This window comes from Cyphellophora europaea, assembly GCF_000365145.1.
Source record: "Cyphellophora europaea CBS 101466 unplaced genomic scaffold supercont1.16, whole genome shotgun sequence".
Classification (NCBI taxonomy): domain Eukaryota; kingdom Fungi; phylum Ascomycota; class Eurotiomycetes; order Chaetothyriales; family Cyphellophoraceae; genus Cyphellophora; species Cyphellophora europaea.
In genome coordinates, this window is record NW_008481804.1 from 189,861 (window position 1) to 204,844 (window position 14,984).

Consider the following 14,984-nt stretch of genomic DNA (forward strand, 5'->3'; position numbering starts at 1 on the left):
AGGCCGCTCGAGGCTGATTGGCCGCCTGCTTCTCACATGCACCGCCCCATGCCAAGCTCTCCCTATGCTACCATCAGCCGCCTGACGCTGCCTGGAAACATCAATCATCGCCTTCTACATCGCTCATAGTCGAGGACTGGCATGGAAGCTACCGGCCTCGCGGCATCACTGGCTACACTCGCCAACACCATCAGGATCGTCTACTCCGTTGCCCACGACATCTCCGATGCCGTGAACGAGGCTGAACATCTTCGAGAGGTACTTGAGAACGTTGGACGACTCTCGAGCCTATTGGACTGTATTTCTCGCGAGGCAGTGACCATTGAGCATATCCTTAGCCCGGAAGTCCTCTCGCCGACTCTTCAGACCGTCGAACATACAGAAAATGAGCTGGGAGATCTTGCAACTCGAATGCGGGCCCTATCATCCGGTTCCGGCATGCGTCTTCGTTTGAAAGCCGTCTTCGGGAGCAAGTCCCAAGCTCAGGACCTCAAGTTGAGACTTATACACACCCATGCTGCCCTAAATGCTCTGCTAAGCGTATCTGGAATGTATGAGTGTTACGAAACGTCTTGATCCTTTGAAAATGCTGACACGTACTAGGCTCACTCAATTCAACGGGCTCCGCATGCTCGAAGGCCTGAGTAGGCAATTGGAAGTTTTGACAAGCAAGACTTTCCCTACGCCGTTAGTGGAGCCACAAGGCACCAGAACAGCCTCTGCGGCTGAAGTGATGCACCCGCAGCCTACTGTATACGCACAGACACAAGAGACCTTCCAACGTTGGACGTATGGAATGGGGGAATGCCAACTCCGGGGATCTTTCGGAGCGGTGCTGACACGGCGGACTGCTGGCAAACGAACTACAAACGCCGGTTCCGTGCTACTCAAGCTACCCTGGTCAAAGTTGTTGGCGATACACGTCTTGTGGAAGCAGCACACCAACGCTTGGTTGGCATTTAACTTGGTCGGGGGCAGCTCGCTGTCCGTTGTCAACATTATATCGGAAGACTGTGCCTTCATGAAAGCCTGCAGGATCGGGGACACGCTGACTATGAATGATATGCTCTATAGCGGCCGAGCCCGACCAAATGATGTGACGCCAGATAACTCGACAGCCCTCTGCCTGGCTATCGAAAGCGGTAAAGCAGAAGCAGTGAAGACGTTGATTCAACATGGAGCGGACGTTGATGCTCTCTTTGGTTCCAGGCAGACTTCACCTCTCGCATGGGCAGTTTGCCAGCGGCACCTCGAGATCATCTGGCTGCTTATGTCGAATGGGGCTTCTTTCGATCATGTGAGCTCGTACGGATGGTCACCGCTATTCTACCTCTGGTCCCGGACTGCTTTTGTTGGACAGTCCGCAGTCGACTTCGTCGAGGCCCTAGCAAAGCGTGGAAATTTCGATTTCCACATGCTGCATGGCGGTGTCTCGGATATTGAAGGATTCGGAGTCATACACCGTGCCGTCATTTTTGGAACGGCAGATGAAGTCGCGCTTCTATTGCGCCTGGGGGTGAATCCCTATCAGGAGGTTGGACCACTTCTCTGGACGGCCATTCACAATGCCGCTTTCTACGGCAGGGACGCAACTTTCGATGTATTGCTACCGTATTACCAGCGCGGGAATTTCCATATTGATACCCGCGACCCACGAGGCTGGACGCTGCTTCATATTGCTGCTTCGGCAGGTCATGGTTCGATCACACGTCGCCTACTGCGGTTAGGAGCTAGCCCAAAGGCGCTCAGTTCACCCAGCTACACGCACATGCCAGAAGTACTGCATGGAGGCCGGTGGACACCTGCGGAAGTCGCGAAGGTCCAATCTAAGGATCGGTGGCTTGACTTCTTGGCCGCGACCAAGGAGGTGAAGGGTGAAGTGTTCTTGACCCAGGAGGAGCTAGATGCACTGGGTGAGGAGGAATGGTTTGATGTGGCCGAATTGCCTGAAAACGAGTTGGCAACCGCATGATATGGTGCAGTGCAGAGCACAGCCGACCGGCAACGCTATCGAAGTGGTGAGCAGCCCCGCAGTGCCTATAGTTCTACTCTTGATACACGTTTCTTGATACATGTTTCTTGCTATACGTGCAGTGTCAAGTCACAATGTCTTCTGTATTTCACTCACTCGCCAGTTGCCACGATGACCAGGCTGTGCCAGACGGACGCCCGAATCATGCTGCGCCGAATCTGCCTCGTGTCCCAAGGCTTACCGAGTTCTTGCGTCCCAAATCCGCAGCCAATCTCTTTCCTCAACATGCTGCTTCTCCGGGAAGGAGAGGTGCCTCACCGTCCGGCGTCGCACTACCTGCTCCAGATCGTCACTTCCCAGCCTGAATGATGGTCGACACTTACATTTCTGCTGAAAACCTCATGCCTGGACACAACAATCTCTTATGCGGAAAGGTGTTGTTAATACACACGACGGCATTTTCCACCAGATCCAACGCCCAGTGGAGCCAAGATGGATCCCAGTGAGCGGCGTCGCCAGTATCATCACTCTCGCCGCCCTCTCTCAAGACATCGTGGAATCTTGCCGAAAAATTGTCAAAAGCTATTGACAGGCATCCGTGGCCTTCGTTCGGCTCTGCGATCAACTCGAGGTTTTGACAGTACTGTCTGAGCAGTTTGTCGCCCTTCAACATAGCACACAGACCAATACAGCATTTCAGTCGGGTGCTTTGGAGCAGGTGCTACGCCGCACACAGATGTTGAAAGGCCATGAAGGCCAAATGCGGAAGCTCAAGGGCAAGATCGACAAAGTCGAGATCCGCGATCCTGCGAGAAGCCTCCGGTTTACCTTCCAGAAGCAACAGATTCTAGACGACCTGGAGATCGTTCAGAAGATCAGGTCGAACCTTGAGTCGACCTTGCGACTTGACGACAGGTAGACCTCAAGCACGGCTATTTTAAAAAAAACCAATTGTTCTGCAGCTTCCTTATCCTATCGTTATGTGACGAGCTGCAGGAAATGAATGCTACTTCACGAGACAGTATACATCCCACTCACTTCGCAGCATAGACGGTCCAGAATAACCTTCAGGGGCGGTTTCGGATCCTCGCTGATCGAATGTTGTCAAGAAAGATTCTGGACTTTTCTTACGGCAGACTCTCGGTTTCCAAGGAGGCCTCAGCAACCTGCTCGGAACGCGATCGACGCGCTCGTAAAATCAATGGCTCGCGACTCAGCTTGGTCTTCACTCCCTCGTTAGAGTTCTGGCGAAAAATGATCCAGCTGATGCTCGAGTGGACTACGCGCACCTAAGTCCTGGACGATACCTTCGCTAAACCTGTTGTTACTCAGTGTTGTACAGAACAGTCATCCGATCGTTCAAGCTTCGATGCGAGGTAATCTCTCAACCCTGAAGAGCATCTTCTCAGGCGAGGAGGTGTCACCATTTTGCAGCACAGATGCTGGCTGGACACCTCTCCGCTTTGCAGCAGCTGATGGCCATGTCGGCGCTTGCCAATGACACTTGTTATTGGGCGTTGACCGAGTTTTTGAAAGCGTTTATAAAAACGATACACTAGCCCCAAATTGTCAAATCCACGTCAAACACTGCGGAACCGACTGGAATGCTATGCAGAAACCCGGATGAAGAAGCAAGGGCAGAGAAAGCTTCAGAGCCAACGTGGGCAGACTCAAAGAGAATGCGGATTCCGGACCGGGAAAGCCACCGTGCGCAAGGGGTTAGTGGTAAATGTCAATCGTAATCCCTATGCTGCTGGAACGCTAAAGCGACGACGCTTGCTCACAGCACAGTACAGCACATCTCATCTCAACCAATGATGCCGGCCTGATACGAGCATCCAAAGCAGGCGCCACAACCCTCCCCGCCGCCACGCATCGCCCATCCTCGCCAGCACGCTTGACACGACACCCTTCACGCCCGCCGTCGGCACCACCACCAGCCTATTCTGCTCCATCTGCTCCCCGAACCCCAGCGCACACGTCGTGACATCCTCCTCGAAGTGCCTGATGCGCTTTGCCTGGCCCAGCCGTAGAAAGATGGGGATGGCAATGGACGTCTTGAGCCAGAAGCCCCACTTCCCCGTCGCGGCGACGCTGTGCACGACCGCCATGCTCTCCTTGCACGCGGCTGTGATGCGGCCTCTCCGTAGATTCTCGTAGGCGTCGAACGCCTCTTTGATGACGGTGACGCTGTCGTCTTTTCCGGTGCTCCCGCCGCTGTCGCTGCTGCCGCTGTCGCTGCTGCCGCTGTCGTGGAGGAGCTGGTTCGCCAGCAGACAGCGCGCGAGCAGCACCGTATCCTCGAGCACGATGCCCGTGCTCTCGCCCTGCGGCGGCATGGCGTGCGCGGCGTCGCCCAGCAGCATGGTGCGGCCCGTGGCCCACTTCCCCGTCCCGCCCTCCGGCACCATGTAGACGGGCCACAGGAACCAGTCGGCGGCTTTCTCGATGAAGGTGCGCACGCTGGGCAGGACACAGCCCGCTTCGCTGCCGAAGCGGCCCATGACGTCGCGACGCACGGCATCGCGGTCGATGCTTCGGGCGCGCCACCCTTCGCGGCTGCCGACGTCGGGGGTGGCGAGGATGGCGCCGACGTAGCCCGAGGTGCGTGTTGGTTCGTGGTAGCTGGTGAGCAGGAGGCCGTGGCGCGAGAAGTTGAGTGCCGAGGTCTCGAAGTGTGCGGCGGCGCGGTCGCTGGCGGAAAGTGGGGCGAAGCCGAATGCGTTGGCGACGCCGGTGTAGAGCTGCCGGCGGGTGGGGTCGACGTGGTGGTTGCGTGTGAAGGAGTGGACACCGTCGCAGCCGAGGAGGATGTCGCCTGTGTGGGGAGGGTGGGCGTTGAAGCTGACGGTGACCGAGGTGGAGGTTTCGGTTATGGAGGCGGCACGATGGCCGAGGTGCAGGGTTATGTTGGGGTGGTCGGACAGAGCGGCGATCAAGGCATGCATGAGGGAGGCACGGGTTATACGGATGGCCTGATGTGCGTCAGTGACGGACTGGGATGGAAGAATAGAAGTTGGACTTTGTAGGGTGGGCTGCCAATGCCTTGATTGTTTGGCCCACGGAACGAGGACTCGGCAAGTTTCTGATGGGAATATACAGAGAACACTTCGACAGCATCAACAGTGATGCCATATTGTCTGTCTTTGATGATCTGGTAAACGCCTAGGTAGTCCAACAGGCGCAGGGCGTTTGGTGTCAGATTGATGGCTCCGCCAACGGTTCCTGGCTCGTCCCGGATCTCGAATATATCGACCTTGGGTAGAAGGTGAGGTGGGGCACATTTGATGAGAGCCATGGCAGTTGTCAGTCCGGCGACGCCACCGCCGAGGATGAGGACGTGGTAGCCGTGTGAAGACATGGCGGGCAGAGAATGAGAAGGAAGGTGTCACGGCTGCTGTTGAGCTTAGAGATTGTCATTGGCAAGCAGACCCGTGCGATGGCAAGCTGGCAGTGGCTCGCATGGCTTGATATACGGAGCAGCCCCACCCCACGAGCAGAGCCATTTGCAAGTGCTGGTGATATCCTAGTCTGATGCTCATCTCAGACGGTGCAGCGGTAGGTAAGAACGGTTTGATGGGGGCCAGATGAAGAATAAGCCAAGGTCGCAACGTGTCAGACGTCAGTCAAGCCGTGCTTCTGAGGCCAGTACCGTAAGCTGCAGCCAAGTTATGGACCAGAGCCCTGACGATGACCGGTTGAAGACACGAGGCAGACGATGAGTTAAGCTTTGGGCGTCCCGACTCGCAGTCTGACGTGTCAAGGCACCAATGCAGGTAAGATTGTTTGCGGTAGTGCTTGTATCCGATCTGGGCGGTCGAGGTCACATCGCCGCGGACATCAATAGTCAGACCGTCCGTCACCGGAGAATTTGATGTCAAGGCACTCTTCTTGCGAAGTCAGCCAGTATGTGAGTACAGCAGAGTCTTGTGATGCGTGATGCCAGAACATTGAACGGTACAAACCCCGTCTGCGTACTGCTACTAGCTTATAGAGACTCTTCAAAACGCTAGGGAGAATGCTAAAGAGGACAGGAGAGAAGAGAAAGGAGAGAGGAGCGCGGCCAAAGAAAGCGTCGTCTCGAGGAGCACGACGCGGGAGAACTGCACTATTGGTCGGCTCTACGCGCCGTAGCGATGACGCCGGTGTCGGCCACTGCCGAAAAGCGAACTAAGCCGTAAACAGCGCGCCAAGGATAGCACCTGCCCCTGAATCCAGCCACCTCCGCCCTTTCCACCCTCCACCTCCACGATTCGACTTGTCTTAGCTGCTTCACACGACCAAAATGGACCCCTCCGTGTGGAACAGTGATGCAGCCCTCGAGTGGCACCAGGTGTATACCGAATGGAATGACTTGAGAGGCAATTATTTCAACAGCGTGATCCAGGCTGCCGACACTTTGCGCAGGCTCAGCCGCCGGATGGCCGCCCTACAGCGGTCGTCCCGCATGACCAACGCACAGATGAACAGCCGCTACATGACTTTGTGTCAGCAGATGGGCTATGAGGAAATGACCCGCGACCTGGTCCTGCAAGATGGCAAAGGCCTCTTTTCCGCCGACGAGAGAGCGTGGATGTCGTTTGATGAGCTTGTCGACCGCTACGCCAACTTTGAGGCGTGGCGTCGTCAGAACCCGATCAATGGTAACGGCAACAGCAACCAGGTTAACAACGGTATTGGGCGAGTCCGAAGCAACGAACCTACCCCGCCAAGAACCACCTCCCTGGATCCAAACCCCCGATCTATGACTCTTCCTGAGCGCAACAAGAGCATTGACACTAATCGACATGCTCAGCCGGAGTATGAACAAGCGCCGGCCTATTCGGAAGAACCTGGCTACGATCATTACGGTCAAGATGAGAAGCGCCAGCCCGAGGTTCAGACACAGTCCCCTTCCTTACACCAGAGGCGGGCCTTGCAGCGCTCAGGTACCCAGCGCGCCTTTGACTTCATTGCTAGATCGTCGGTGGCGCCCTCGATCCCAGACATCAACGTGCCCTACAATGATGATCCTCTCGCCCCTCCACCGCCCCTTCTGTCTCCTCGTCAAATCAAAGATAAGCGAAGCAGTCGAAAATCAATGAGATACGACACTGAAGAGTTCATGTCGTGAAGAAGCTGTCACAGAACAGTGGAGCTCGAACCGCGCGAGGTTCGCATCACGTCTTGTACGTACTGTGTATGCATGAATTAGGGGTAGCACGTGCCGCCGGGCGACACTAGCCCCGTTTGACCCGGAGTACGGAGGCTGGACTGGGATCTGTATATCGTGCATATTGCACCAGCGATAAATGCACTAGCATCGTACCTAACGGCCTCTGCCGGGCTCTAGCCGGCACTCAATCTGGGTCGATCGAATCATGCCTGTAGTTGTGGCGCAATGAACTCGCCGTGGTCGCTGCGGTCACCAGCTTGCCGTCAGACCTGGTGGCCAACCGGTGGGTCCATAGCGGAGTGCCAGCTCGTCCAAGGTTTGCGCAAAGCATAGCTCGACCATGTGCACGGTTCAATCAATCCACAAGCAACGAGTTTGTACGTACAATACACGCTTGCGTGAGCTCTGTTCCAAATCAAGAGCTGCTGAGCATTCTTAGCGCCGGATGAATCGGAATGGGACGCCACGCACGCCACATTCTTTCATGACGACACTCAGAATGCCCTGGCACCCTTCTTTCGAACATGGCATTGTAAGATTCGCGGTCAGATGGGCGGTCCTTCGCCGAGAAAGTTCACGCGGCGCGGGTCCTGATCCAGGCCAGATGTTCTTGGCCATCCGTACGGGACAACTGCTTCTGGATGAACCCTTGGATCGGACACAAGATCAGCGCTACGCTTGTATTGACTCCAGCCAACCACGATGGCCGGACCTTAGTCGTCACCCTCGAACACGCCTCATCACGCTATCCTACGGAAATATATTTCCTAGACTTAGAGCAGTTCCATGCACCTTGTTCCGTGCCTCACCCAGGGGTCGGCAACGCAATTCCGCTGAACCGTGGCACCTGGATGGTCCAGTCAAAGTCTCCTTACCACATCTACTTTCGCGTCAGATGGGTGCGCCCTCGGCACACTGTTGACGTCTACGACTCGTTGCGCATCCCGTGGCCTGCAACCAGGTAGCAAAACAAAACATATCAGGTAGTGTATCTGGAACCGCACCACCTAGGCACCTCAGCTGGTGACAATAGTTTCCTGCCTCGGGAAAGCTTATCCAGGCATCTCTTCCCGTGTCTATCGAACTTGGGTTCCTGCCGTGGTTTTGGCCCTGCCGCTCCCGGAGGCGTCAGGACCCTGCTGTTCATTGCGCCTTGAAAGCAGAATTTTAAGTCTGGCGTGCCCTGTGACTGTGAGACGATCCCGTACCAGGCTCCTGGTCTTACCCTGGTCTGATTCCCGGCCCTGCGTGCTCATGGTTCGTACCGGGCGCATTGTTTGAGGCGGTCGATCGATCCTACTAATTCAGGTTCCTTCAGATCTCGCATAGATCTCGCACCCATCTCGCATCCGCTTCAACTTGCCTCTAGATCTCACATCTGTGTATGGACCTCATCTTCGCTCGTCGCATCACTATAGCAGACCAGCTTTACTGGTACCACATTCTGGACGCTATCATCACGGCTTATGTATAAGACACCTTGAAGTACGAAGCAGGAATCATGGCTGTGAACCGTCCAGATTTTACGCTGCCCACTACCCCGCTAGGGTTTGGCAAAAGAACATTGCCATCTTTCAATCAGTTCGTTTCGACACTGGAAGGCATGGATCCAGCGCGACGACCCTTTGCGCCATCAAATGAACTTCCGTCAACTCTCTCGGAGACCTTAAGTCAAGTACCACAAGCACGTCCACACGAGCGGTGCGACTTGTCCAACATCCTCAATGGCACCAAAGTTGAGCTCAGCCCTTCAGCTTCTGCATCCCATATTGGTCTTTTCGCACCAGGGCCATCGATGCAGTCACCACAAGATGTACACGAGTCTCAGCCAGGCCACCCTCCCAATACGAAGGCGTTGCAACCTCGGGGAAGCATTCCTCCACCTCTTCCAGCTTCATCGATTACGCTCCCGGTCAGCACTGGCCAGCAAGACCTCACACTCGCCGGCAAACCACGCAAACGGTCGACTCAAGCATGCCATCGATGCCGGGAAATGAAGATTAAATGCCGCCTGCAGAATTCTGGATGTGCGACCTGCAGGCGCCATCAGCTCGAGTGCAGGTTTGAAACCAACACTACAGGAGTACGCCGACGGCGGTCGAGAAAGGTCACTAAATCAGTTGCAGAGACTGCAACAGAGAGTGACCGGCCCACGAAACGACTGCGCCGCGATGAAGGCATCCCTTGCGAAATACCCCGGTTGGTCAGTCCTGGCGTCCGTCGTTCTTCAGAAAACACCAAGCCTGTTGAGCATGCATCCTCGTTCTCACCTTCATACTTCCAGCAGCCTCCGTCTGGCCAGTCTCATCATCCCGTCACAGCGGATTTTCCACCCACACCACCCACCGACCACCGCGACCCATATCAATACCTCTCACCCTCTCAGCCACCCTTCAACGCCAACCAAAGTAACAGCAACAGCAGCAGCAACAGCAGTGTACGCCCCGACTCAAGCTCCACCTGCATTTTCAGCCCCGTCTCTACATCTAGCACCAACACGACCATCTCGACCAAAGTTACCTCATCAACCCTGCCCGACCTCTCGCTAGACATTGATCCTTTCACCGCAACACCCGATCTAAGCCATGTCACACTCCGCGCCTTCTACTCCATGACAGCTGAGCGCCTTGGCCCGCTACACATGCCCTCACATCGAGAATCGTGCGCGGCTTGGCGCAAAAAAAGCCCGAACGAGCGCATGTTGGTGTATGCGATGCTGGCTGTGGGGGCTGACGCTGCTAACGGTGGAGGCGAGCTGGAGAATTACAGTGGGTGGCGGAAGGTGGAGGGCGACAATAGAAGAGCGGAAGATGAGGCAAAGGAGACGCGCCGTCGCTTTGGATGGCGGTGTAGGCAGTTGGCGGAGAGGGCATTGGCACGAGTGACGTATCGATTTGAAAGGGCAGTGGTGCAAACGCAGTTGGTGTTGAAGAGCTTTGAGTCCGATGAAGGTACTGGCGGTGGCGCTGGTGGTGATGATACTGCTGCTGGTCCTGGATTCGGTTGGAGCGACAAAAACGACGTATGAAGAAAGGGGTGAGCGCAGGTTCAGTCCATGGATACTGCTGGCATGCAGATGCTGCAGAAGACGTAGAGCAACCGGGATTTGAATATCGGGGGTGGGGTTTTATGATTTTGGCGCTTCGCACGAATACCATTGCCGGATTGACAATAACGAACATGTGGAATAAGAGGCGCTTTTACCCCTGGTAAGGAGGTTTTGAACTTGCCATTAGGCATGAAGCTAAGGAGCATACATGTAGAGTGCGCATATGCGCGACGATTTAGAGGGGGCTTTTAAGAGCATGACACACTACACGACATGAACAAAGGGGCAATCCACTAGTCATGTATATATCAAGATAGATATACGGAGTACTGAGACGCAATAAGATAAACTGCTCTGCTCACCTACTATGATATACAACACACAACGCTAGACAAACTCAGACCTCGCATGCTCACTTAGCACACCTATGGGCAGGATTAGAGCTCAGGTCTATGCTTCTGCTGCCAATATGGTGATTGGAACGCCTTCATGAGTGGGGAGGTGTCCTAGCTTGACCTCTCCGATCATGGCCAAGTTCACTCCCTGACACGAGCAACAGCGTCCGACCCTGGACGCATCTCTACTCGAAGGAACGATGTGCACGTATCCACATCCACCCTCAAACCCCCTTGACGCCCAAAATCCCCTCCGCGTTCCCTTCATACCACACCACCCTAGGCTTCATGCTCTTAATCCGCCACCGATTCCCATCCCACCCCTCCCCATACAGCCCCCGACACTCGTCCACCCCGAGCTTCACCACCTCAAACGCGCCCATCCCGCCATTGCTCGTCTGCTCCCCGCCCTCCGCTCCCTTCTTGACGATATGCACCGTCACGTAACTCGAGACTTTTGCGTGGGTGACATCTTCCTCCTGAGTCACCGTCTCCTCCACGTCCCCTCCCGCAACCTCATCACCCATACCCGCGCGAGCAGCACCTTGGAGAGCTCCCAAAGGCAACGGCGACGGCAGAGGCAGCCCCTCGATCAACACCCCACTAAGCGCATGCACCGCTCCCGTCCACTTTTCCAGCATGCCCCGCCACTGCTCGACGATCTGGCCCGGCGTCGTCTCCCGCGGCTGCCCGCCGAACATGGAGGAGTAATCGACGGTGAAAGTCGGGGCGAAGACTTCGCTGGAGGCCAGGCGGGACCAGAGGTGCTGGTCCAGCAGGGTGTAGAGCTTGGTGATGGTGTCGTGGATTTGGGCGCGGTCCAGGAGGTAGTGGGTGGGGTTGTAGGGTGTCATGTTGAGTCCAGGGCAGAAGGAGGTGGAGATTACGTTGTGCTTGTTCGTCAAAGTTCGAAAAGCAATGTTTTGGAGCGGTTGAGGCGGATGGAGGTTCTTGCGATGCGCATTCGGGTAGATGGGCCCCTACGGTGAGAGGATGGTGGTTGCGTAGAGGGATCTTGCTGGGCACACGGGTTCGTCGAGGGGCAGGAGACGGGGAGGTCTCTTATACTTGAAATATGTCTCAGGGCGCTGTGAGTAGTACCTCGCATTTCCCGCAGCTAGCCACCCTCGCATGGCCTGTGATAATTGTGCTCGTAGCCCGCGCTGATTGGTCAAGCCACTTGACGTAAGCGACGCAGCCAATCACAGCACGAAGCTAGTTGCTCCTCCTGGACTGCCTCGATGAGGTGCCACACTATCACCTATTTCCGACCAAGCTGCCCCGTACACTCTCGATACAAAGCGTTGTGCACGCTAGTACAAGGATGTGAGTTGCCAGAGAGGGAAATGCGGCGACTTGGCTTCTCAATCGCGGCGCCTAGCGAGCAGAAGTTGGGACTTTCGTACATCCGGAAATCGTTGGACCTGGCGCTGGTCGGTACGCATAGCAATCTATGGATAGAAATGACAGGGTGGGGACCCGGATATCGGTCTTTCTGTTTGGTCGGTTCGGCAGTGGAAGGACATCGACGGCGGAAAATTGTACGGATTTAGTGGCCTTCGTTTGAACGTGGCGCAAGGGCTGGATATGTGGTGAAGTTTATGGTAGTTAGCATCGAAACAGAGGTTTGCTGTGGAGCGGTTGAGGCCATGGCGGCGTGATATAGAGGATCCCGTCCGGCGTCGTTGGCAGTCTGATGTTAGACTCCAAGCCGGTGTGTTCTATTCGCATCAAAGCCGCACGCTCCAGCACACAAGTCAGAGCATTGACCTTACGTACGTACCGCCTCCAACCTCGATCCAGCTTCGCACACAGAGCACCACAGCTTCGACTCACCAGACCAAGTTGAATCGATTGTTGGAAGGAGGAGGAGAGGGGGAGTCATTTGTGAGGGGGTGTGGGCGTGTTAGGGAGATTTTGGAGAGGGAGCGAAGGGGGTTTGAGGGAGGTGTCTGCGAGGCAATGGAGAGGGCGGCGTACAGGAGGCGTACGGGTAGGAGATGGATGGACAGGGATGGAGCTGATGAAGAAACTCAGTCGGTGGTGGAGGCCACGGACCGAAAAGTGTTGAACTATTGCATCGAGTAATTCCAACCTGATTGCATCCCTCGCATTATGAGGCCTCTGCCCGGATCGCTAATATCATTGCGCTCATGGTATCGTACAAATCAGCATGGCAAGCATGCGCAGAGAAAGATCCATATGAAAACACCCTGCCGAGATGCGCACCTATTGATCCACATCCATCCGATCGAGGATCTTTTTGATCGCATCTCCCTTACCCGTTCCACCGTCCATTTCCTGGATTAATTGAACAGCCTTGATTTTGAGCTCGCGAATGACTTTCTTGCTGTACTCGAAGCTACCGGTGCTTTCCATATACTTGACAGCGTACCTCTTGACGTCTTCGTCTTGTGTTTTTTGCTTGAGAATGTTGATCAACTCGAGATTTCCCTGGTTCGACCGAATCGAGTGGATCACCGGAAAGGAGAATTTGCCTTCCGTCAGATCTTCGCAGAAGCCTTTGTTTTGAGTGTACAGGCCAGATGAGAGATTGAGATAGTCGTCGCATATCTGAAAAATCAGACCCATCAGATTGACCAACGGCACACAGTCCAAATGGCCTCTCTCGGGTGATTCGGCTTGCATGAGCTTCACCGCCAGACGGAACAACCCCCCAGTCTTGTTTTGCACCATTTCGAGATAATCGTCTTCGGTAGGGCATGTCAGAGTATCCCGCCAATACAGGTCCATACCCTGGCCGCGGTGCAGGTGCAGAAGCTCGTTGGTGAAAATGTCCATAGCCTCGTCTCGGTTCTCGAGCTTCTGAAGCTCCTTGAGCGCCAGGAAATAGACATAGTTGGCGCTATTGATGGTCTGAGCCGTGCCAAAGATGTTGTGGGCTACCGGAATACCACGGCGCAACTGTGACGAATCCTGCACATCATCGATCAACAACGACGAAGTGTGTAGCATTCCAACGACTTTTGTGATGATGGCCAACGACATAGGTGGGACGCGAAGAAACTGATCAAAAGCATTGATCAAAGCTGAGCGAATGTCTTTGCCTGGGTGCGCCGACAGATAGTCGTACGGCCCAAGGATGACTTTCTCCTTCGCAGGACTCCATTCTCCCATGCGTCGCGGAGGGAGACTCTCTGACTGTGACTTTTTCTTCGAATGGGAGCTCTTGAGGCCATTGACGCGATCGGCGGCAGGCTGAGGAGGACTGCCTGGAGTCATGGAGGTGTGTTTTTGCGAAATCCAAGACTCTTCGGGGAGAGGACGAAGGACGGATTTGGATGGCTGATGGTTCACGCCATTCACAAAGCCGGTCGAGGAAGAGCGTTGAGGAATGGCGTTGGGGTTGGTGGGATTTTCTGCTGGCATGGACATGTGGCCTTTATGCAGGTACCAAGCATGTGACAGGTGGGATGACGGCTGCCTGCGGCGGGGAAAGGACGCGTGTCAGTTTGTAGTAGGTACAAGCCCCTCACAGGTCCTGGTACAAGCAATTAAGGCGACCTATTTTAGTTAAGAATGAAACGTAGACTACAACGAATGGAGAGTGGCTTGGAGGGAAGAAGATCGAGGTGCAGTTTGGAAGCTGGTGGGTTGAGTTGGGGTTGGCACGGCGGCAAGCTGCGTCATGCAGCGCGGCTCCAAGGCTTAACTTCGGCTTCTTCGGACAAACACAGTATCAAGTGTTGCAGTGCGCAGCGATGGTGCAAGTGGCAAGATTCGAGCTGATGCGAAGCTGGCATGTCAATGCTTACATGTTGCAGTGAGGCGCATTCAAGACCCGAGGAGATCGACAAAGTTGCAGGTCGTTTGTGTCGGCACACGCCAAGCCCGGACGAGGCTGAGCAAGGCTGACTCGGTGACGCTCATTCACTGCCTGCTTAGGTACGGTACTAGGACTCCCTACGCCTCGACTGCTGTATTGGCTGGACTTCAACGGCATTTGCCCATCAATCTAATATTGGCTCAATCTCCGAGCCGGGGCTCCTGGCACACCAGGGACTGCCACCCAACCCCATAATGACTGTCTCGTGTGGGTAGGGGTCGGTCGTTGATGCATTCGGGAGGTCATCACACTGGATGCTTAACGACTGTATTCGAGGATCAAGGAGTCCGTGCGAGCTCTGACTTGGCTTGCTGTGATGACCATATCCCTTCTTGCTGTCATCCTCAAGGCCAAGACCAAGCCCACGAGCCACCTCCCCCTCATGCACGATGTCGCCGACTTCAGTAGTCACGGATGCCTCATGTGTCCCAACTCGCCTCTTCTTTGGCTTCCGCCCCGTCCGGCGGTGAGGCATCAAGTAAGTGCAGCAGGTTCTTGCTCTAGAACACCAAACGCAGGGTTCCTGGGCATCACATCGAGTCTTTCGTCGACGGCATCTGTCACAG

The 14,984-nt window shown here is 55.2% G+C and overlaps 6 protein-coding genes across 6 annotated transcripts; 3 read left to right on the top strand and 3 right to left on the bottom strand.

Annotated features, from left to right (window-relative positions):
* Positions 1 to 141: 141 nt before the first annotated feature.
* On the top strand, positions 142 to 1,972 carry HMPREF1541_11029 (uncharacterized protein; the record flags this gene model as incomplete). Its single annotated transcript, XM_008715698.1, has 2 exons — positions 142 to 551; positions 604 to 1,972. The coding sequence occupies 2 exons, from the start codon at positions 142 to 144 to the stop codon at positions 1,970 to 1,972; spliced, it is 1,779 nt and encodes a 592-aa protein (XP_008713920.1).
* A 1,802-nt stretch (positions 1,973 to 3,774) lies between these two features.
* HMPREF1541_11030 (uncharacterized protein) lies at positions 3,775 to 5,333 on the bottom strand (the record flags this gene model as incomplete). Its single annotated transcript, XM_008715699.1, has 2 exons — positions 3,775 to 4,947; positions 4,995 to 5,333. 2 exons carry the CDS (start codon positions 5,331 to 5,333, stop codon positions 3,775 to 3,777), a joined length of 1,512 nt encoding a protein of 503 aa, XP_008713921.1.
* Positions 5,334 to 6,257: 924 nt separating this feature from the next.
* HMPREF1541_11031 (uncharacterized protein) lies at positions 6,258 to 7,085 on the top strand (the record flags this gene model as incomplete). The annotated part of the gene is made up of 1 exon (XM_008715700.1): positions 6,258 to 7,085. One exon carries the CDS (start codon positions 6,258 to 6,260, stop codon positions 7,083 to 7,085), a length of 828 nt encoding a protein of 275 aa, XP_008713922.1.
* A 1,543-nt stretch (positions 7,086 to 8,628) lies between these two features.
* Positions 8,629 to 10,155, top strand: HMPREF1541_11032 (uncharacterized protein; the record flags this gene model as incomplete). Its single annotated transcript, XM_008715701.1, has 1 exon — positions 8,629 to 10,155. One exon carries the CDS (start codon positions 8,629 to 8,631, stop codon positions 10,153 to 10,155), a length of 1,527 nt encoding a protein of 508 aa, XP_008713923.1.
* A 640-nt stretch (positions 10,156 to 10,795) lies between these two features.
* HMPREF1541_11033 (uncharacterized protein) lies at positions 10,796 to 11,425 on the bottom strand (the record flags this gene model as incomplete). The annotated part of the gene is made up of 1 exon (XM_008715702.1): positions 10,796 to 11,425. One exon carries the CDS (start codon positions 11,423 to 11,425, stop codon positions 10,796 to 10,798), a length of 630 nt encoding a protein of 209 aa, XP_008713924.1.
* Positions 11,426 to 12,800: 1,375 nt separating this feature from the next.
* On the bottom strand, positions 12,801 to 13,967 carry HMPREF1541_11034 (uncharacterized protein; the record flags this gene model as incomplete). Its single annotated transcript, XM_008715703.1, has 1 exon — positions 12,801 to 13,967. One exon carries the CDS (start codon positions 13,965 to 13,967, stop codon positions 12,801 to 12,803), a length of 1,167 nt encoding a protein of 388 aa, XP_008713925.1.
* Positions 13,968 to 14,984: the final 1,017 nt, after the last annotated feature.